Below are 24,312 nucleotides of genomic sequence, written 5' to 3'. Positions count from 1 at the left end.
CTGACAAGAACTTGAGGGCCCTATTATTCTCATCACCAGTTTATTATATGTGGGAATGATAAAAGTAGACTATCGGCTTTCCATTTTCTAATGTTCATTTCAAGAATCATTGTGTCTACCCATCTCACTCCCTTTGACCCATCTTGTTCTGGTATTATAAGTTCCTTGAAAGGCATGTGGGCATGCTGCTTTCCCCCTCTTAGTAGAAAGATGTCAGGGTTTACTTATTAATGGGATGATAACATCTCAGACAGAAAGAATTAAGTTTTAGTCTTCTCCAGAGCATTTTTACTGCCTTCATCACATCTAGGTTTTTAGACCATATCCATAGGAAAATGGGCATTCATACCTGATCCTAGAGCACTGCCATTCTTGTGATTCTAGTTCCTGGACCTTTGGAGACAAGTGAGATTATATCATATATTCTCAGCCATCAGATGCTGCACTAAAATAATGAAGGCTTAAGGCAATGTTGTATGCCTGGTTCAATTTGCAAAACAGCGCCCCGTTAGAAGTTGTTGGAAAAGGTGAGTAGCCTTAGTACTGGGAACTTCCAATGCTTAGGATGTTCATGAGGACTTCGGAGAGCTGAACCTGGTCCTGGTTTATTCCTTATGAAATCATAAAGTGTCAGGACAATGGCTTAAAGGAAGTGACTCTTGCATATTTCTTTAACCAAGGAGACAAAAACCATGCTGACTCCTTCTTCCTGCCTTGGAACTTGGGAAGCAGAAAGGCATCACACAGAGCATGGAGGAGTCTCAGCTGCAAAAGAGATCAGTTTGAAGGAAAATAGGTTTGAAGAAAAAGTTCAATTTCACAGGAATCCAGAAAGACAGGAGTAGGGGCATTACAGCTCAGTCAGAGTATTTGGCTAGCATATATGAGGCTTTAATCCCCAGTGCTGGGGGTAGGGGAACCTTAGGGAGGGAAGGAGAGGGCATTTTATCCAGAATACCGTTTTAGCAGCTTAGTTGAGATTGGCAACAAAGTGGGCTGCCCGAGGACAAGGAAGTGTTCTTTATGGATTCAGAGCAGACAAGTGACGTCTCAGGTCAGCTCTGGAGTGCTGCCTCTGATGAGACTTTGGACAGATGCCATTCTCCTTTGGTAAATGGCATTGGTTATGGCTTTGTGGAGTGGGGTATACACAGCTATTATAGCCCAGTGGAGCTTCTGGAGGAACATGGTCTCTGAAGTTATGGAGTTCAAAAATTATTTCAGCTAGAAACAAAACGAATGAATATACCCCAGGTTCTAATGTTTACCCCAGAACTCCCATGAATTCTATTAATTCATGTTTTTAATTTTTATTCATTCTTTTAAAATCACATTTTAAATTCTTACTGTTTGGTTTTATGTAGGTTTGAAGAGTCAATGCTTTCATTGTCTCTCAGAAAGAGATAGTAAGTAAAAATAAAATGTGCTCATAAAATAGTAAAGAAAAATGAGTTTACCTACATGGAATTCTACTTCATGTCCAAATTACATGGGAACAAATTTATAAAAAAAATTTTTTTTGTGGTGTAGGTCCGTGTATATTTGCTTCCCTGTCCCTGTGCATATGAAGCCACAGGTTGACTTCAGCTATCTCCTTTTATTACTCTCTGCCTGATTTCTTGAGACAGGGTCATCAAGAATTCGTTTTGTTTCGTGCATGTGCTGAAAAGTTGTGTGGGGCCATGGTCCTCTGAAAAACTAAACATTACTTTGTGGAAGCAAAACTAAAATTATACAATAACCATTTGTAAGATTCTAGTTGTTCGGGGAGGCGGGGGACAATAAATCATGCCCCCCTTCTTTTTCTTCCCATCCCACAAGCAGTCTGTCAGCAAAGCCTGAGGCTCTCACCTCAGGCTCTTCCACGTCAGATTTCCACCACTACTGTCTTTGCCCAGGCCTTGAAAGGAAGTTGGTATTTGCAATGGTCTCTTAATTTATCTTCCTAATTCTAACCTTCCTTTTCCACATTCTTAAACCATGGCCTTCCTTTTCCACATTTTAAAACCATGGTCAGAATAGTCTGTTTAAAGTGAGATGCTACCATGCTATTTGCCCTGTATTCCTTACCTGGCTTAAGATGAAAACAAAAGAAAACAAAACACAGTACTTATTACAGTCTACAGAGCTGTGCTAAACCTCAGAGCCCTCAACAGCTGCCACACCCCAACTTTATCCTTCACCCCCTTACTACTCACTGACTATGATAGGCTTCCTTGGAACATTCCTCCAACCATCTGCAAGGCTCGGTCTTGCCCTTTATTGAGAATTATAATTTCTACAATATCTTTCACACTTGTTCGATCTCATTCTATTTCTTTCTTCCCAAAGGCAGACACTGTCCATTCCATTGTAGCACGTAACCAGCCTTCTGCTTCACTTGCTCGCCCCGAGTTATACAGACTCATTGACGTATCCCTGGAGTTAGCCTACTGCCTGCCACGCTGTTTTAGGGGATATTTGTGTCCTGACATCTGTGTTCTGTCTCGCCTCTGTATTTTGGGATATATGTATATGAGAATAAGGGTGAAACCTCCTTCTGATTTTTTGGCAGAAAGGAAGTATTTGGATCAAATCCAAAAAAGCAAAATAATTTGGATACATAATTTTCAATGACCATTTTTCTTGTAGCATTCGAAGAAAGGGCTCACACTAAGTGTTTTCTCAAGCCTCTTGGGACTTTCCGTTTTAGATATTTTCTGTCTATCATGCTACATTTGCTTAAAATTTTATTTGGGCTCCACATAGTATTCATTGGGCAACAACTATGGACTGTTTTTTCAGGAATACAGTGGTTACTCAGACAGTATCTCTACCCAGGGAGCATAGCATTTCTGGGATGTTTTGCTTTGGGACACATCTTCCAAAAGCCTTCTGGAGCCATGAGAACACATCAGTCTAACATGAACAAATAAATGCCAGCTCATTTCTGGATTCGGCTCTGAGTCAACAACCTGCCCTTATTTGACCCCATATGGATCTTAGTGACGTCAGTGGGAGTTTTAAGGGTGTGTCTGAGAAAGACTTTAGAACACGGCTTGGGTTACTTCTAAATTTAAGCGCATGTAACCAAGAAGTATGGTGCTTATGTGTTCTTCAGTTTTCTACACGATGGCCATTTAGTGCTGTGGAATAGGTAGGAATAATTGTGTCATATAGATCCTCAGAACAGGAGATGGGGATAGCAAGAACTTAAAAATTATTAGACCTCACAGTAATCTGTGGCAATTATCCAGCCACCAGATTCTAGAATCTATCTAAAACCATAAATGTTACAATGGCATTCCATTGACAAGGATATATGTATGTGTGTGTATATAATTTTATATATAATTTAAATAATATATACAATACACACACATTATTTAGGGAAATTCTTTGATTTATCTATACCAAGGGTCACTCGGATGGTTAGTAATTTAGCCAGGACTTAGAGTTGAGCCTTCTTTTACTGCTGCTCGACATACTTGTGAAGTGTCTGGTTTGGTTTTCAAACAAATAATATGGTGAGCTATTTGTGTGGCAAGTCTCAGGATTGCAATGCACTTTTTAAAATTTAATTAATTAATACAGTGAGTGGAGGTAGGCATACACCACAGCGCATATTTGGAGGTCAGAGGACAACGCTCACAGGTCAGTTCACTTCTTCCACCACGTAGGTCCAGGGGATCAAATTCATGTTGTCAAGCTTGGTGGCAAGATCCTCTTTCCACTGAGCCACCTTGCTGGCCAAGCAATATGATGCTCTTTAAGGCCAGGCAGAGTTGATAGAGAACCAGGAAAATGATTGAATTTTACATGAGAAAGAATTGTGATTCTTCTAACCTCAGGGAATTCCTTCCCCCCTTCTCCAGGGCAAACTGCATCTGTTGTTGACAAATGCTGTGTAAAGTTCTTGAGAATTAGTCACTCTTGTATTTGGTCACTGCCTTAGGTTCCTCTCTGCAGTCCTGCCCTTGAGAATAGAGGAAAAGAGGCAGGCATTAATAACAGCCAATAGGTAAGCTACTCATCTGCAATTATGCTATAGAGACATAATATACGACTATGTTATTGTGTCTTTTGCACAGTTCATTATTATACGTCCAAGTGACATTATACACAAACAGAACCTACAGAATTGCCAGTGAGGAGGGAACCTTAGAGACCATTAAGTGAGAAGCTGACAGAATGGACACTGGCTGAAAAGCATCCCTGTAGGAAGATAAGATGCTAATTTTTAGAGGCACTCAGCAGTTGGAAAATCAATTTTTCTTAACGTTGAGAATTATTGAGTGGCTAGAAAAGCATCTTACTCGATGAAATATGGTCACTGTTTAGTGCCTTTCCATTTTATTTACTATTTAAAGCATACAACAGCTAGTTAACCAACTACTTATAAAATATATTTAATGTTTAGAGGCACTCAGTGTGGTTATAAAATGATTTTAAGGGTATACAAAAATGGTACGTTAACCACATTTCATGAACTATGGTTCCCTCTGGAAAAACAAAAACATTTTCCCTGGCATCCTGCGGCATCTCATCCTGAAGTTTGTAAATGGCCTATGCTGCTCAAACCGGCTGCCTCACTGGCTTTTGATGCCAGCCACTTTAGAGCACACACCAGAAAGATCAATATAACCCGTACGTAAGTGATGAAGTACCATGCACTCAAAGGCTGTTAGAATCTCCAGTAAAGAATGCCTTTGACAGATGCAGTGAAATTAAGCAGCATGCACAAAACCCCAGCAAAGAGGGGCTATGGCCGTAGTCTTTTCTCTGTACATGGTGGATTGATGGGTGCATTGTGACATAAGATGCATCAAGATGAGGCCTGGCCCCTGCCACGTGTATGCATTAGTGAGTTTATGGTCTATGAAAATGTGGGGAAGAGTCTAACAAGGGTGTCATAAGGAGGGAGCCTTTTTCCAAATGGAGAATTATGACAAGTTAGACACAAGGAGACTCAATGTCAACTTAAGGGCAAAGTGATGCTCAAATATATTTATTCCCAGAGAGTATCCCAGTTCCTGAACATGCCCCACCACAATTCACTACTACCGATTTTCACCACCGAAGTTGCACGGCCTTGATTATTGAGGAAAAGCGATGGAACCTGCTTTCAAGTCCAGCTCACATACTACAGTTGGACTTGATGACGTTTGCTTTGGTTTTTTTGTTGTTGTTCTAGTCTGCTTCATGTGGCTTGACAGAGGCCATCTAGCCCAAGACTTTGCTGTGCTTACGCCAGGAAAAGGATGCAAAGATGGACCGAGAGAAACCTTGTGCAATATCATTCTTTAGTTCATTATATACTTAGTTAGGGGGAACCTCTGTGGGGATCTTTGTGGGGACCAGTTCCAGGGAAGAAAAACTAAATTCTAGGTGGCTGATTGCTTGAGGCTCATTCCATACAAATGTGAAGGCCAAAACCTTCAGAGAGTAAGGCTCGGTGGTGAGTTCTGCTCCTATGATTTTCAAGCTTTACTTCCCGGAGACTTATCCGGTGGTCAAAGTAGAGATGGGGGAAAGGTTCGCTTAGGCTTCTGTCAGGAAGAGCAAAGAGCAGCCACTTTGGTATTTGCCAAGATCTTCCAAAGCCTGCCCCAAACAAACAAAGCTGTCTTAGCAGTACCTAATCCATCACGGGGTTTTCATAAAAGCCTGACTAACAAACAGGAAATGCTGACTCCAGGCTCCTGGGGCCATCAAGTCCTCCCTAAGTTGGAAAGACATTGGGAAGCCCTTGAAGGTCACAGCCTGGTGGCACAGTCCCACGTACCACAGATGGAATCCGAGGACTCAAGACTGCTTCTCTTCCCACCATACCTCGGCAACTTAACAGTAGCAGTCAACTTACCACAGTTCCTTTAACTAGTACGCCGCGTTCTGCTTTCACCAAAACATTCAAAGGTACACTAAAAGCAAGCAAACACACGAAACCACGGCTTGGAAAGACAAAGCAAGCATCAGGCAGACACAAATAGGGTAGGAATGCTGGGAATGCCAGTTCAGGATTTTAAGGAATAATGCTTAATATTCTAAGGCTCTAACTGGAAAACGAACGGAGACAGCAGGGCTGGGGAGATGGCTCAGTGGGTAGTGCCTGCCATGTAACTTCGAGGACCCAACTTCATATCCCAGCAACACATACGGAAGCCAGGTGGGAATGGTAGCCCACATGTATCCCAGCAGTCAGGGTGGAGGGACAGAGAATTCCAGGAGCAAGCTGCTTAGCCGGCCTCCCTGAAGAGAGGAGCTGCTGGCTCAGCAGGACACTCAGCCTCAACACAGAAGGTGGAGAGCCACTGAGGCAGGTGCCCAGTGTCTACTTCAGGCCTCCACATGGGTATGTGCACTCGCCCACATATCTGGTTACATATGTGAACACCTAAACACAGACACACACACACACACACACACACACACACACACACACACACACACACACACACACACACACACTTGCAGAAAAAAAAATATAGACCGTGCAGAAATAGATGAGTAGGGTTGGGGATTTAGCTCAGTGGTAGAGTGCTTGCCTAGCAAGCACAAGGCCCTGGGTTCGGTCTTCAGCTCCGGAAAAAAAAAAAAGAAAGAAAGAAGAGAAATAGATGAGTAATAGAAAGAGAAAGAAGGAATTCTAATGAAGAACCTTTAAAAACAAAACAAAACAAAACAAACAAAAAACCCCAAATACTGCAGAAGTTAAAACATGGTAACAAAAATCCACTAAGACCAGGGCTGATTGTGGTAGATCAGATGAGCTAAGAAATCATGGGCAAGCCTGTCGAACTAAGTTAAAACCCTTGAACTTGTAAAAGCGGAAGCAGAGTCAACACCGTAAGCTGTCAGACCCCACATGTGCTACGACACACGTCATGTGCCCTACGATAATAATACTTCTTTAAAACAGACAAAAAGAATGGCAAAATTATATATATATATATGTATATATATATACATATACCTATATATATATACACACCTATATATCACAGAGAAACAACAACAAAACATCTGCAACATAAGTTTAATGGGAACACCATGAAAGGAGAAAGAGAAAGGGAAGTGGGAATAAGTTAGAAATAGATTGAGAATTTATCTCATTAATATCAGATACTATACCAAAGATCTACGGTTCTCAGAAAACAATACGCAGGATAAAGTAAAGAAGTCTATATGCAGCCATATTATATTTAACTTCCAACAAATCAGAGATGAAAGGGGAAATATCTCAAGCCAGGAGAAAGGAAATATGCTAACTTAAAAAGGAGAAAAGGAAAGAAAAAACACCAGACTTCTCCTCAGAAATTACGCAAGCAAACAGAAAATGATACAAAACAATTGTTGGTAGAAGAGGGAAAATATCCTAGATTATTTCTTATCCACTTAACTTACATGTCAGTGTAAAAAAGAAATAATTCCTTCAGCAAAAAATGTAGAGATTTGGTTGCTAGTAAAACCTTATTGCCAAAAATATTTAAAGAGGTTCTCCATATGTAGAAAATGGAGAAAAAAAGAAGAAAAAGAGAAGGGGTACATGAAGGTAAAGGTTTTATTTTTAATTCCTGCCTAAACACCTAAAAGTTTAAGACAGTAATAACAACCATGTTTTATTTGATGACTAACTTATTGATAACCTTGAACCAACTGGGAAGCAATATGGTATCATTTGAAAATAGACTTGTATTAGTCACAAATGTATGCTGAAACTTCAGGGGAATAATCAAAAAGTAAATAAAAAATGATTGAGGTGCTGAAATAGAGAAAAAATAAAAATCACAGAATGCTCAGTTAGAAACCACAGGAGGGGCTGGCACAGTGGCACAGCAGATAAAAGGGCTTGCAGCCAAGCCTGACAGCAGGAGTTCTATCCCTGGGCCCCACACGGGGGAAGAAAAGAGCAAACTTTCACAGTTTGTTTCCTGACCTCTAAACATGCACTGTGGCACTCCCCCTTCTTTCACACACACAAAAATCAACATAATAAAAACAACTAAAACTACAAGAGGCAGAGAAGAGTGGAAGACCAGAAAAAATAAATAAAACCACAAAGACAATGAATAGAAAACAGCAATTATAGGAGATATTAATCTAACAGTATCAATAATCACTTTAAATACCAATGGTATAAATATACCACCTAAAACACACTGTCAGAATGAATCATAAGATGAACTCTATTGTACAAGACACTCTAAGTGTCTTGAAAGGCATATAGAGTAAATGTAAAGAGATCAAGGTAGATCAAAAGAAAGCTAAACAGCTCCATTAATTTTAACCAGAGCAAACTTCAAAGCAATGTATAGTATCAGACACAGCAAGGAGCATTTCATGATAGGGGACCAGCTGTTCAAGGAGATGTACAATCCCTCGTGTGTTCTGTATCCCAAAAACTGAGCATTGTGATACAGGAGGCAAAACATGGTAGTGCTCCAAAAAGAAACATGAAGCCACCATTTGAGTTTCAACACCCTCTGTAAGTGACAGACACCCAGGTGGCTGAAAAACCGGGAAGGAGTTAGTTAAGTCACAAGCACTATCAATCAGCCGATATGAAGGACACTGCTGGAATACACCATCTAAGAGGAGCAGAACACGTGCGTCTTCAGCTCATGTGGGATATTTGTCAAGAGAGTCTGCATTCTACTGCTGTCATATGGATCTAAACACATTAAAGAACAGAAATCATGAAGTGCTTGCTGTTAGTAGGCAGTGACATTAAAACAGAAATCAGTGACAGAGAAAGATGAAAAATCCCCCGGGTACCTGGAGATTACACACTCCATTTGGAAACCATGCACGTGTACAACTCACACATGTAAATAAGGAAATATTTGGTCAAAATGAAAATGCAGCTCACTATAATTTGTGTGAGGCAACCAAAGCCGTCTCTTGAGAGAAATGTATAGCACTGGGGTGCATGTATTGGGAAAGAATAAAGGTCTGAACTCATTACTCTAAACCTTCCCCTATGAAGTAAAAAGAAAAAAAAAAGGAAAATAAATCTAATGGAGAAAAGAAATAATAAAAAATAAATAGTAAAAAGAACTTGGCAACAGGAACTCAGCAGGAAAAAAAAAAATCAACTAAACCAAAAATTGGTTCTTTGGATCAACAAGAATCTAACCAGGATGTTAGCCGGGCAGTGGTGGCGCACACCTTTAATCCCAGCACTCGGGAGGCAGAGCCAGGCGGATCTCTGTGAGTTCGAGGCCAGCCTGGACTACCAAGTGAGTTCCAGGAAAGGCGCAAAGCTACACAGAGAAACCCTGTCTCGAAAAACCAAAAAAAAAAAAAAAAAAAAAGAATCTAACCAGGATGCCTAAGTAAAAATGAGAGGATTAATATCCATAAAAGCTATGATCTTATGGACATTACAAGGAGACTTTAGGAATATGTTTTTAGCAACTCTACCCACATATGTGATAACTAAGATGGAATCGACCAATTCTTTATAAGGACCAAATCTTCAGAACTCACACAGTTTATCAATAATTTAAAAACCGTCTTGAACACTAGGGGTAGAGCATATGCTTAACCTCTAGGAAGCCTCATGTTCAAGCCACAGCAGCAAAATCAAAAGACAAAAACAAAAAGACCAAAGAAACAAACAAAAAGAACCCATCAGACAAAAACTTCTAACGCAGATGCCATCAAGGCCAGATGGAGTCACTGACTAATTCTGTTGAACATTTAAGCAAGAACTTGTATCATTTCTTCATCATCCCTGCCCCCATCCCCATCCCAGAAGCCAGAAGCAGAAGGACATTCCTTCCTCCTTCTACGAGGCTAATGTCACCCCAGTAGAAATACAGACAAGGTGTTACAAGGAACAGACTACATAGACTAATACCTCTCAAAATGATAGAAGTAAAAAGTCAAATCCAATAATGTCTAGAAGTAATTTTTTTACTATGATTAATTGGGACTTATTACGCTTTTACAAGGCTGATTCAATATTTAAAACCCAATTAATGCAGTCTGTCACACCAGCAAGCTAAAATCAGATGGTCAGAGTTGGATGCAGAAAGTCTTTTACAAAATTCAATACACACTCACCAAAGACTTGCAGAAAATTAGAACCGGAGTGGAACTTCCTCAACCTGAAGAAAAAGTTTCCAAACCTTGTGACATGCTGTAGGTAGTATCTTTCTGAGATGAGGAAGGCATCTGTATCCTCTCACTATACACTTTCAACATCCTATTGGAGGTTCTGGCCACCTCAACACAAAGACAAAAACCAGGTATACAGGTATGAAATGGTTAAAACTCTCCTAGTTCATAGACAACAGAAGAGCAAGTACAAAATCCAAATGAATCAATGAAAAATATTGGAACTGGTAAGTGATTTGAGCAAAGCTGAAGGATACAAATGCCCTTTGCTTGTTTCTATTCATTTATTTGTGTGTGTGGTGGGGGTGGGGGCTGGAGGGGAGGAAGGGAGCTATCTCAAGATGAATCTCAAGCGGGCATGTACTTGTCCCAGCCAGAGTGCAAAGGACAGAAGGTAACTTCCTGGAATTGGTTCTCTCCCTCCACCTTGTGGCTTCCAGGGATCATCCAGGTCCAAGGCTTTGCATAGGGCATGCTTTAACCCCTGAGCTACTTCCCTGGCTCCGTTTTCTTGTATACCAGCACTCAACAATTAAGAGTTTTGATTTCCAAATACGCCACCATTTACAGCAGCATACCCCCAAATGAAATGCTTAGGCACAAATTTAACAAAATACCTTTAAGACGTATATGAGGATCCCTACTCCCAAATTAAAGAACTAAATGAATAAGAGTCTATGTTCATGGGTAAAAAAAATTCCATATTGTCAATATATTCTACATTGGTCTATAGATTCACTGTAGTCCACTGCACATTGTAGTAAGCACTAAGGCAACTCTCACTTTCTCTCACTGTGTGTGTGTGTATGTGGTATGTATGTGTATGTATATGGTGTGTGTATGTGTATATGTGGTAAGTATGTGTGTGTGTGTGTGTGTGTGTGTGTGTGTGTGTGTGTGTGTGTGTATCTGCATGGGGAAACCAGAGAACAATACCCAAAACATCCAGTGTTGTTACTCAGGCACTGATCCCCTACCTTTTTCTTTCTTTTTTCCTTTTTTTTTTTTTTTTTTCTGAGACAGAGTTGTCACTAGCTTAGGACTTAAACTCACCAAGTAGTCTCTACTGGCTGGCTAGCAAGTCCCAGGGATCTGCCTGTCTCTGCCTCCCCAGTGTCGGGGTTACAAGTGTGCACCATTACTTCCGGCCTTGCTTTTCTTCCCCCCTCCCCTCCTTTGTCCTTCCTTCCTTCCTTCCTTCCTTCCTTCCTTCCTTCCTTCCTTCCTTCCTTCTTTCCTTTCTTTCTCTTTCTCTTTATTTTTCTTCTTCTTTTTTTTAATCTTTGGCCCTCAAGCACTTTACAGATTTAGCTATCACGAAAACTCTCAAGACCAAGTCTTAAATTTTACATAGAGAAATAACTAGGGTAGCCAACACAGTGTTTAGGAACTATGGGAGATTGCTTGATAACACTAGTCTTCTAGAATTAAACTAAAACTGCAGCCATCAAGACAGTGTGATATGGCTGGGCGGTGATGGCGATCCCAGCACTCAAGAGGCAGAGCCAGGTTGATCTTTGTGAGTTTGAGGCCAACCTGGTCTACAGAGTGAGATTCAGGACAGGTACCAAAACTACACGAAGAAACTCTGTCTTGAAAAACCAAAAAAAAAAAAAAAAAAAAAAAAAAGACTGTGATACATATGAAAGAACATTTAGGCCAATGGAACAGAACGGAGGGTCCAGAAATAGTAGTTACACATCTTGTCAAATTATTATTTGGTAAAACAACAAGATAATACAATGGAGAAAATAATGTTTGCAATAAATGGTGCTAAAGTGGACACGCATGTGCACAGATATTTTACAATCCTTGGAAAAACTCTCTCAGTACTGATAACAGCAAATGCTTGAACGGACCAGAGCAACAGAGCAAAAATTCCTTGTCAACTGGAATGAGAAAATGTGTGGTAATCTTAGACAGTTGGCTAGGTTTCTCTTGTTTGTTTTGCAGCGTTGGGGACTACACCTCTGGTCTCATGCATCCTAGGAATGCATCCCATGGCTAAGCTATGTTCTCAGGCAGGCAGTCTCTTACAAAACCTACCATAGCTACCATGCCACACTTCAGCAACAGCATCCTCAGCACTTACTCAGACGAACTGAAAACTTACATCCACACAAAAACCCACACACTTGCACACAGATATTTATAACAATATTTATTCATAATTTCCCCAACTGGGAAGCAACCAAGATTTTCTTCAGCAAGGGAAATGGAAAAAACAACAGTGGAACATCAAGTGAATACAATTTTATCCAGTGCTAAAAATAAATGAGTTATCAGGCCATGAAAAGACATGTGGGAAACATACATACACATTACTATTGTCAAATATGCCAACGAGAAAGGTTATATCCCGTATGAATCGATGAAACAGTCTATGTACATAATTATGGAAACAGTTGTGGATCCTTGGTTCCCCGAGATTTGGAAGAGGGAATGATAAAAAGATAAGAGTGAAATGATTTTTTTTAAGACAGTGATTATCATGGTAGACCCAGGAAATATTTGCCCAGACCTAAGGGATGCACATGACCAAGACCAAACGCTAAAGCAGACAGGGTTGAAGTGATAATGACTTCATGACATAAATTCACCAGTTACAACAGACGGCCATGTGGTGTGTGATGATGGCAATGGAGAGGCTGGTGCTGTGCCTACGTGGATTCAGGGAGTTTGCCTGAAACCTCTCTGTATTTCCCATGCCAGTTTATGGAAAACCCAAAATTGTTCCAGAACACCTGCTGCAAGCAAACATCACACACAAAATAAAACAAAAACGACAGGAATGTAGGTGTGGGACTATTTGGGGGGAAGTTGTTGAGTGGGGAGGAGAATGAGTGGGTAATAGGGGATGCGGAAGAATACCTTCTCCAAAATACGTTCCTATGAACGTATGGAACTTCTGAGAAAGAAAACTAGAGAACAAAAGATTTTAGGCATTTGATGAACTTAAAAAAATGGAGATTATAATATTTTAGCAAACATCTCTTATATATACATTAATTTTTAAAGGACAGTGCTATTTTTCAAACTGACAGATACAACCACAGAATCTCCAATGCAACTTACTGTGAACGACTGGAAATTAAGTTCTATTAACACATGCTGGAACCGATGGTAAGGACGAAGTCCATGGAGTTTTGAATCAACATTTTTACTTTTGCTCAAGGAAAAATGTCCACAGAGATTAGTGCTTTAAGATTTAATTTATGTCTATGCCTTCTCTCTTTCTAATGAGAGGGGTGCTTTTTCATGTGGACTAGTTCCAAACAAATGCTAACGGGTGTAAGTGCCTGGTGAGGTATTCCAGATCTGGGCTTCCTCCTCAAGAAATGGCCAAGAAAACTAAATTGCCTTCAGGTAAGGGATGCTGAAAGCCGTGTGACAGAATCAGGTAGCTTTAAGGCCCCTGCTGGCAGACAAACCTGGGTCTAGCTCTGGAGACCTTGCCTCTCCGCATGTGCTTAGGTCCGTCGATGACTGTGCCTTCGATGGGATCTGTGTGGCTCTCTGTGGTGCCGGGAAGGGTAAGGGGAAGACTCACTGTTTTGGTGATGGGTATAGATTCTGCGGATGGGGCCTGGCCTCGGTTCACGATCTGTCGAGTCGGTTTCCCTGCCACATCCATACCTGTGCCTCCGGGAATCGCTGTGGAATGGCTGCTGCTGGGAGGATGGAGAGGACCTGGGGTCATCTACGCGGCTCAGCAGGCGTCCAGTGTGAGAGGAAGATCTCCAAGAGCTGTGGCGGCGGCGGCGGTACCTGGGAGAGGAAGAGCGCCTGGACACGGGGGGTTCACGCTGCTCCCATCTCTGGTGGTCTCGAGGCTGCCTTCTCTCTGCCCTTCTCTCTGCCCTTCTCTCTGCCCGGTCTGGCTGTCCTTCGGCTGGCACATCCCTGATCCACCTGCCCACGGGGTTGTGCGCGGGGAGGACCACGCCCCAGGCGTCGGCCACGTGCGCCAGCAGCAGCTGCGTGAGGTAGCGGTGGGCACGCTCGTCCCAGTGCACCCCATCACTCAGCCGGTGCTGCCCCGCGTGGCGGAAGTGGAAATGGAGGTCGAGCACATCGAAGCCACGCCTCACCGCCTCGGCCGAGCTGTAGAAGTTGGCCTCGATCACATCTTCCCGCATGCGTGATGGGCAGGCGGGCGCATCAGGCAGCATGAAGCCCCCGGATATGACCTCGGCCACGGGCATGGTGGTATTCCACACCAGGAGGCAGGAGGCTGGCAGCACCTGATCCAGCCGTCGGAACAGCCTCTCCAGGTCCTCTCGGTAGCTCCTGCGGAAGTTGTGCCCGTACCTGGACAGGTCCCAGAGGCACGAGTTCATGACCACCAGGTCCGGGGTGTAGTCGCCCCAGCGCAGCTGCTGCAGGATGTCCTCGACGTAAGGCGAGTAGACGCGCGTGAGGAAGTAGAAGCGCACCAGATGGTGACCCGAGCAGAACTGGCGCACCTCGCGGTAGTGGGTCCCGTTGTGCATGGGTCCCCACCTCCCGCCCTCCAGGAGCACGTCGTGTTCGAAGCTCAGCTCACCCTTGCTCTTCAGCTGGCTGGAAGACAGCAGGCAGTCCTTCTGGAGCAGGAGCACCAGGTCCTTGTACACGGCGCGCTGGATGGAGTCCCCCAGGATGACGACGAACTTGTTATGCAGCAGCTGCTGGACTTCGTGAGCTCGGAGGTGGGGCATGATGGCTTTCTCAAGGAAGTCTCCGACGACGGAGCTCCGGGAGAAGCTGGGAAGCTCACAGAAGGGCGCTGGGTGCGGTCTTCGGGCGGCGGTGGGGCGAAGGACAGCGAGCTCGAACTCCCCTGGCCAGAGGCTGCCTCAGCCGGTTTGCCACAGCCCACGGCGTGACCTCTGAACCCTGGAAAGTATTGCGTGAGTCCAGGCTCCACCTGGTGGAGGAGAGGTGCACCACTCCAACCAGGAAACCTTGACCCCCCAGCTTGGATAGTGGAGGCGGATGTTTCAGGAGTGTCCCCAGCTCCTTCTGGATTGCCTTCAGGATGCTCACTTTCGCCGCTCTCTTTACCGCGATCCTCACTTTAGTTGCTAATTTTTTTTTTTTTCTTTATGATTCCATTGTGGGGAGAGTCCGTTCTGGAGTGGAGAGCCCAGCCCGGCAGTCACTGATCTACTGCCGTGACTCTGCAAGCCACGAGCGGATCGGCAGAACACGCGGTGCGTTGTAAGAAAATAGAGATTCACCACGTACCTTTTACCAGCTTTCCCGTAACCATGAAACCTTTGAGGACTTTGGTATCTTTGTACCGAGGCATACAGGCTGTTTCCTCCCTTCGCGATTCGTTTGTGCCTCTGTTACCTTCTGGCTCCTTCGCTGTCTCATTCCCTAACTCCTGGTAACCACTTCAGCTAATCTCCACTTGCACAATTTATCATTTCAGGAATTCTATGCGGGTGGAATTGAACAGTGTGTGACCTTGAGGCATCTCCCCCACCCCTCCCCCACCCCACCCCCACCCCACCCCCACCCCCACCCCACCCCCACCCCACCCCCACCCCCCGCATTGTCCTCTGGATTTCTGAACTTTCTAAAGTCTGTACATGTTTTCTGAACGTGTACAGAGTGTACTGGTGATGGGAATGTCAGTGTTTTGTTCTTTTTTCTTACCACTCCCTGAAAGCCATCCATTGAAAGGACAACTGGGTTGTTTGCCTGTTTTGTCTGTCACTAAACAGCACGGCTAAGCATCCTGTGCCGGTTTTGAGTAGGTCCGCATTTTCTTTGTTTGAAATAAGCCCAATCTTGTCATTGTAAGGCTGTAGGATGGTTGTACAGCCAACGCCTTAAGAAAGGTCCTTGCTTATCTGGTATAGCTCATGTGATATAGTCCTAACATTCAGGAGGAAGAGACGGGGGAATAGTGAGTTTGGGGCCAGCCTGGGCTACTTAACATATCGTGAGACTTCGTATCAAAAGAGTAAGGAAAACAAAAATCTCAAATTGTTTCAAGTTGTTTTCTGGAGTGACTGGACCCATTCGCATTGGTGTGAATAATGTTTTTTGTTTGTGAATAATGTTTTTTTAATTCTTTTTAGGTTGTCATATGCAAAGCCTGAATATGTGAAACCTCAAATCTTTCATATACTTCCTCAAGCAGGTCTAACCCTAAGGAGTCAAAAAAAAAAAAAAAAAAAAAAAGACTTACTTTTTCTTCCCTGGGTGCCCTTGTGGATGCTATTAAATCCCATGGAATTTGCTTTGAATTTCCCTATTCACTGGGTTATCTTAGACCCTTTAACAGATGTTTGGGAAACCCAGTGGGATAGTGTTTCATTTGGGAACCAAGAGAAACCAGAGATTTAGGGCACAAACCTGGGCAGGTCCGTGAAGAACTGTTAGTTTTGGTTCTGAAGTCCAAAGTCGAAGTCTGAAATCACCATTGACTCTGTGCCAGGATGGAAGGAAGTCAGAGGAAGAGTTCTTTCCTTTCCAGTGTGGTTCTGTGAGTGAAACTGTCCTGATAGTTTTGCATAGTATACATGTTGTTTTAGGCAAGTAGAACCTGTGGGGTTCTCCTCACACCTTCTAAGGTATTCTGAGCTATGCTTTCCTGCTCTGTTTTCTCCAATAAGCCAGTTGCTCTTTCTCTTCTAGTATTTTATCAAACTGTCATGGAAAAAAAATCTCCTTAGTTTTTAGCACTAATTTTTTTCTTTTAAAACTGTGTCTATGATTTCAGTATAGCCAGGAACAGCAAAGAATTGTGCTTGTCTTCCATCTGTAAGTGACTCTATTTGCTTAATATTTTACTATAAAGACAAATATCTTGCACATTTAATTTCACTTTGCTAAAATTGTTTCTCTCAGGTGGTTGTTGGTAGTTTAGGAAACAGGGAAAGAAACAATTTCTAAGGTAATTTTCACATTGTGGCAATGCATGACTTTATGAATCTGTGAGTAGAAAGTTGAAACAATACCTTTTGACATGTTATTTTTGTAGAATATGGAAAATGACTTCTTATTCTAGTAATCTTTTAAAATGACCTTTGTACTTTGGCTAAGCATACACATTAAAAAATAAAAAAAAGAGTAAAGAAAAATTATGTCCATAAGCTATTTGTGTTTGTGTATAATTTGGATCTATAGTCCAATTAGTTTGTCTTCCTCTTAGCTTTGAGGAGTCTGCTATAACAATACTTACTTATTTTTCCCCCAAAGCAGATTTGGTCAAATGTTAATATCAGTATATTTTGACTCCCATACAGTGAAATGTAAATTTCAAATTTTTTCACTAAATAAAGGGGATGGCATCTCCAGTTGGTGAGATAAAGCTTTCTTGAGATGGACAGGAAATATAGATGAATAAGTATGTCCCCTCTACTTAAATAAATAACCTAAGATCATAAAAACAGATCCAAAACCAAGAGGAGAGAGAACAGTGTATGGGGAGAGGCACACCCATACACATTAGCCACACCCATGTAGGGTCTAAGCCAAGAGTGGCTAGCAGAGTCCGATTTTAAATTTCACTGTAATAGTTTCACTCTTAAGTTCTTCTGAGTGTAGTACATCTTTCTGGTTGTAAGAGTTCAGAGTTCATTATGTTGATGGTAAGAAATGTGTGAAAGAAAAATAAGAACCTAAGAGGGCACAAGGACTGAAAATGTAGATATGGTTAATGAAGAGATGCCCTCCTTGGCCAGAGAGGCCTTTGCTGATGGTCCTTGTCCTGTCCTCTTCCCCTCTTGCCAACAGTTTCTATAGCCTGCTTTATTTTCCTTCACTGCTACATGACATTTGATTGTTACTATTTTATTATTATATTAGCATTTTCTTATTCCATCAGATTTAAACCCTACGAGAAAACGACTTGTTTCCATTTATTCTTGTTTCCTCAGTTTTTACAATGAGTTTGACTGATAGCCAATAAGTCAATAAATGTTTGTGTGATGAAAACAATAAGCCGAGGAAATTCATTATTGGAAGAACTCTTTAAAAACCTGCCCCAAACACCCGTCTAAGGCTTGTGCTGCCTAAGTAATGCTTCTGGTGTGGGGTCGTCCAGTCTGTGTTCTTACGCTCATCCATGTGTCCGAGTAGTGGGGAACATCTTTCCCTGAGAGTTTGTTCCGTCCTCAGGAAACATCAGCTGAGTATGCCTGTGCTCCTAGAATGTGCACTCAAGATCCTGTCTTGAAAAAAAGAAAGGGAGGAAGGGAAGAAGGAAGGAGAGGGAGATGAAAAGAAGGAAGAGAAGAGAAAAAGGGAGGGAAGGGAAAGAAAACTGGACTATTAAAAGTCTCTGATTTGGGGCCATGTCTGGGTCCATGGTCCTTCTGCAGTCTGTGTTGATGTCCATGGCCAGTGTTACCACCAAAGGCCATGTGGATGTCCATGGCTCATGCTGTCTCCAGAAACCATGTGTGTAAGTCCATGGTCCATGCTCACATTGACTGTAAAGGGCAAGGAAGCTACTTTTGCCATGGTATTGATGACTGCAGACTCACAGTTGAGAAAGAGGGATGTAGAAGGCTTCTGTGACAACCCCTCCCCCAGGGTGGGGGGGAAACAGCCTAGACAGAAAGCCATCAAAGAGAGCTCTTAAAAATTGTGATAAGGATGCTGAAGTGTAGGTCTCCACAACTGATGGCTTCTGGCGGAGGTGAAGGTAGGAAAGACTCAGTTTTCTTTAAGGGGCTGGCCACTAGGAGTTGGTCCAAGCTTCAGTGAGTATATGGACAACACCGATTGGAGTATTTTTTCCCTTGCAGAGAGTCCCAAGTGTTGGGGGGCAGAGCTGGAAGGACTGGCAAGTGAGTGTGCTTGGGGGTCCATGATATGAAATTCCTAAATCAATAAAATATTATGAAAAAAAGTCTGAGTTTTAATACCCTGTTTTATATCTTGATATCCTCATTGTGTGTTAATGCATGGCTATATACTCCATGAGCCCAATGGCAGGTAACTCAGAAGTATGTCAACATGCAGCAGCAAAAACTGCTATGTGTGGTCATAGTGTGAGTCCTTGTGAGACAATGTCCCTTTTCTCTCCCAAAAGGACTGAGTTTTGACCCAGATTCTCTGTCCTGCACATTTGGGGGTGGGGATGAGTAGGTAGGCAAGCATATTTTTCACTGCCTGTGTGTCCCTTATTCTTATTTGGCTTGTTGATTGAACAGTAATAGCAAAACCTTCATATTCAAGTTGTCCTTTTACCAGTTACTAAAGCCAGGCCAGCGTTTGGGGTTGGTTCTAATGAAAAGATCTCTTCTGTTTCTAATTACTCGTCTCAGAATGCGTCACAACACATCTGTGGCCTTCAAAAGCAAATCCAGTCTTCCAGGTGTGGTTTAATCAACACAATTCCAGATTTGGATTACTACCTCTTTTGTTAAATGAATGCTGCCTAACATCTAATCTGCTTTTTTGGATAATCCACCGCTCCCATGACTCATTTTTGCCTTTGCCCTTCCACACTATACTGTCTGAGTCATTTTAATACATGATAAATAGTAACTTCCTTGTCCTGAGTCTATGCCTCTGGCCTTTTACTTTGGGGAACAAATATAAAGACTTTTTACTGTTAAGCTTACTCCGCTGTTCCTGTTTGTCAAGACCTTTTATTCCATTGCTGTCACTGTTGTCGTCGTTTGGGGTTCTAACTTTGCCATCCTGGCTGCCCAGTGCCCTTCTTGGGAATGTGCAAACCATGCTTGATAACCAGCTCTTCTTGAGTCAATAGTAAATAATTGTACTAGAGAGGGCGGACGGTGGTGCACGTTTGCCTCCCTTCCAGTTTACATTTTACCCAGCTTTCAGTACCTGTGGACACCATGGTTTTAACCCATTCTTGACCTTTGCCTCTAGCACACACTTTTCTACCTTTTCCAAGACAAACATTTTTGTGACTAGCACATGCCTTTGTAAAGTCTTTATAGACTAGACGTACAGGTTTCATAGATTTGGCAGGGCGACCTCACAAAGAGATGCAGGACGTCCTCCCTGCTTCTCCCAGTCCACTCTGCCCTGCTTTGTGCTCCTGGACGCTGTTCTCTTTGTACTGCATTAGCTGGATTCCTTTGTCCTGAATTCACTGGAGACTGCAGGAGCGTTAAAGAGGTTGAAACTGTGGCCTGCATTTCATCAGATTCCTTTCTTACAGCCACACATACTATAGTGTGTTTACCATAGGATAAGTGGCTTAGTTCTCCCAAAGGCTTGCAAGTCCCTCCAATGAACTCTCTCCCTTGCCTAAAGAGATAAAACTGGGACACTATGCAGGCTCTCAGATACCCCTGCAACCCTGCCGCTTGACATCTAAGGGTCAGAGACTTCTTGCCTGTATGACCATATAGGGCTCTGCGGTTCCTATTTTGAAATTCATAGTCTCTTTTGAAAGCAGCCCTACAAGTTATGTAGCCAGTTCTGCTGCGGGTGGTGCTGGCTTCCCCCGTCCCCTTACCATCCGGGGGTATGCCTTGACACTGCCCCAGACCTGTATGGTACACACTTTCTTGTATGTGCCATCTGCTCCCTGCCAGAGGAGCTCTGACTCACGCAGAAGGCACTGTGATGAGTCAAATTTGTTCTTGTGAGGCTCTGTTGACTCCTAGGGATCATCGGTTCTTGATGTTCTCCACACCTATTCCTTTGTGTAAAAAATTCGAAAATCTTAGCTGAAGTCAATAGAACACTTCGCACTAATTTGCGACGGCCCCGTTTGTCTCATTTTTTTCAAGACTGGTGAGTATTTTCCGGCATATGATTTTCTTCCCCACTGCTGTTTTGAGCTCTTCAAAGGCCACTGGCAATGTTTAATGATCTAATTTACAGGCTCTTTAGAAACCTCTACAGAAAATTCAGATTCAGCTAACACTCCAGGTTCCCCTTATCAATACACTTTGCCTTTTTCATCCACAGAGAGGAGAGGCATGGTTTCTCTGTCATCATTGAAGATATTAATGTCAAACAAAGCGTCTTTCTTTAGTGTCTTTGTGAACTGATAAGACTTAAAAAAAAAAAAAAAAAAAAACTTCCGCCATTTAGTACCACAAACTTCCTAAATTTGTCAATTCCATGCCACATTCTTACATGAATTCTCCCCTGGCTGCGGTTTTTGTTTTGCCCTCTGACTTTTTGAATCCCTGGAGCAGGCTAAGATACTAACGAAGCACGAGTTCAGTTTATATTCCACTCCCTTCTAGCTCTAAGGAAACATATTATTCCTGGGTTTTTTGGTAGCTGTTTTTATGCCACTCTGATTGGGGTCCTCAGAACTCCAAAGACATTAGTTTTTCAATAATAATAATAATAATAATAATAATAATAATAATAATAAAAAAAAAAAAAAAAAGCCTAGAGCAAGATGTGGGAATAGGGACCAAATTTGGAGTATGAATCAAAAGCGTGTTAGGGAAGACTTAGACGATGAACAAAGAGAAGCTGTACCCGGTCTTAATACATATGAGTGTTCTGGAGATGTCTGTGTGAGTTTCTACTCACAGCTTTCTTGGTGGTTACCGAGTTGCCTGTATTTGCCTGCTCAGGCTAGCAGAAGGGCCAGAGAAGCTGAGACCCTCTATGTGTCCGTCCCTTCGGACTCTGAGCTCAGCAACCACATTGGTTTCTTTTAACTGCCTGACCCCTTTCTTCCTCTGTGGCTTCATTATTGGTAGTTGTGCTGTGAGAATTACATTTGTGTGAACTTCTGAAATCATCTTCCATCTCCCTGTTTCCTGGCACAAACCCCAAGTTTACCTTTTATTTTTAAAATAAAAATAAATCTTGTTCACTATTCTTCAGCCTCATCTGTGGAATATAGTTCTAGTGGGTCTTTATTCAGATGAATAAAATAAATGTTTTGTGATAAATATTTAGAAAAGGCTGTTTCTATTGTCTTAATCCATTTAGGGTCAGCTAATACTCACCTTCTAACTTATTAATATGGTTTTGTTGTTAGCTCTGTGTGATGTTTTTCTTTTCTTTGTCATTGTGCTGGTATAACAAAATACATGAGACTGGGAAATTTATAAAGCACAGAAGTTCAAGGTTGAGGGGCTAGGATTCATTGGGGGGATTCCTTGTTTTTCTTTTTCCTTTTATTGAAAATATATTTTCCCCTCACATGACATATCCTGATGACTTATAGTTTTCCCTCCCTCTACTCCTCCCAATCCCTCCCCCACCTCCCTCCAATCAGATCCACCCCATTTCTGTCTCTCATTGGGAAACAGGCTTCTAAGTGATAATAATAAAATATAACCACATAAAATATAATATAAAACAAAAACTATCACATCGAAGTTGGACAAGACAAACTGACAGAAGGAAAAGAGCCCAAGAGAAGGCACAAGAATCAGAGACCCACTCCTTCCCACACTCAGGAGTCCCATAAACACACTAAACTGGAAGCCATGATATGTGCACAGAAGGCCTGGTGAAGACCCATGTGGGCCCTGTGCCTGCTGCCTCAGACTCTGCGAGTTCCCAGGAGCTTTCATCATGTTGATTTAAAGGACTTTGTTTTCTTGGTGTGCCCCATCCTCTCTGGCTCTTACACTCTTTCTACCTCCTCTTCCTTGGGGTCCCCTGAGCCCTGAGGGGAAGGATTTGATGGAGACATCCCATTTAGGGCTGAGTGTTCCAAGGTCTCTCTCTCTCTCTCTCTCTCTCTCTCTCTCTCTCTGTATTGTCTGGCTGTGGGTCTCTGTATTTGTTTTTATCTGCTGTAGAAGCTTCTCATTGAGGTATTTCTTGCTGTATCATCCCACAGTAGAAAGTAATAATTTAACAGGGGCCAAGCTGTTGGGCAGTAGCCTCCAGCTGTTAGATAATTAGCATTAATCCTCATGGGATTCCAAGAGGCCATATTCCCTACACTGAAGTTGTGGGGATTAAGTTTCTGACACATGTTATTGGGATGACATATTCAAATCATAACTTTCCTTACTGGCTTCACAAATTTATAATCTTCTAACATACGAAACATATTCACTATGGCCAGAGCACTCCAGAATATTAATGCATCCCAGACACAGCTAAAAGTGTAAAGTCCTGAGTCTTGTGAGAATCACTTATGAATGTGAGATTCAAGGCACAATTTGCCATAAGGCAGATTTTCTTTCTTTCTTTCTTTCTTTCTTTCTTTCTTTCTTTCTTTCTTTCTCTCTCTCTCTCTCTCTCTCTCTCTCTCTCTCTCTCTCTCTCTGTCTCTCTCTCTTTCTCTGTGTGTGTCTCTCTCTCTGTCTCTCTCTGTCTGTATGTAAAATTAAAATCTACTTGTTTCTAAAATACAAGAGTGAGATAGCCATGGGCAAACAAGTGGAATAAGTGGATTCAAGTGAAACCGAACTCTAGCTGAAAAATAACAGTAAGCCTTAAATCTTCAGAGTAATCTCTTTTGACCTCATGTCTTCTAATTTGGATCCACTGGCATGGGAATCGGGCCTCTGAGGTTTCAGACGATCTCTCCCATGATACTGGGCTCAGTGTACTTAGCAACTCTTACCAATTTGTTCTTCCAAAACTGGAGTTGCATACCATACTCCCATGAGTCTGTGCTCTCGGAGGCTGCCCTTGCAATGGTTCTACTTGCAATGCACTTGGGAGGGCTCTCTGGGGATTGTTTCCCTGTGGTAACACCATCTTTCCTGGCATCCTGTGACATCCATTGAAGTCTCTTTTCTGGGGCTATCACAGTGTCCCTATCACAAGCTGGAGCTTCAATTCAAGAGTTGCCCAGATCAGACTGGCCTGTGAGCACGTCTGTTGGGGACTGTCTTGATCTTTACTTAGGGTAGGATGACCCGCCCCACTGTGGGCAGCACCATCCTTAGGCACGAGATCCAGAACTAGATGAGGAAGTTAGCTGGGTAGAAGCCAGTTTGTAAGGGAGTCAGATAGCAGCATTCCTGCATGCTTTCTGCTGTACTTTTTTTGGCTGTGAGTTCCTCGGTTGGAGGTAATGCCATCTAGAAGAACGAGCAGGCCTGGCTTGAGCTCCTGCTTTGATTCGCTCAGTGATGGAATGGGAACTGGAATTTTAAGTAGAATGAAGCCTTTTGTCCTCTAAGTTTTATCAAATGTTTTAATCAAAAGGACAGAAATAAAACCGAAAACATGGCCCCACAGTTCCTGGATTTGTTTGCCCAAAGTATTGGCATGACATGGTTGTTCCCACAGTTCATGGCTAGAGCCACCAGGACCAGTAAGCTGAGGCCCATGTGGCTTACC

At 42.5% G+C, this 24,312-nt stretch overlaps 1 protein-coding gene across 1 annotated transcript; it reads right to left on the bottom strand.

Annotated features, from left to right (window-relative positions):
* Positions 1-13,571: 13,571 nt before the first annotated feature.
* On the bottom strand, positions 13,572-14,801 carry LOC128118019 (PC-esterase domain-containing protein 1B-like). Its single transcript, XM_052750601.1, has one exon. The coding sequence runs from the start codon at positions 14,799-14,801 to the stop codon at positions 13,572-13,574; it is 1,230 nt and encodes a 409-aa protein (XP_052606561.1).
* Between the last annotated feature and the right edge of the window lie 9,511 nt (positions 14,802-24,312).

The sequence above is a fragment of the Peromyscus californicus genome, unplaced genomic scaffold (assembly GCF_007827085.1).
Source record: "Peromyscus californicus insignis strain IS unplaced genomic scaffold, ASM782708v3 Scaffold_21__1_contigs__length_65335640, whole genome shotgun sequence".
NCBI classification, from domain to species: domain Eukaryota; kingdom Metazoa; phylum Chordata; class Mammalia; order Rodentia; family Cricetidae; genus Peromyscus; species Peromyscus californicus.
The sequence above is the reverse complement of the archived record's forward strand: the minus strand, read 5'-3'. Positions and strand labels throughout refer to the sequence as shown.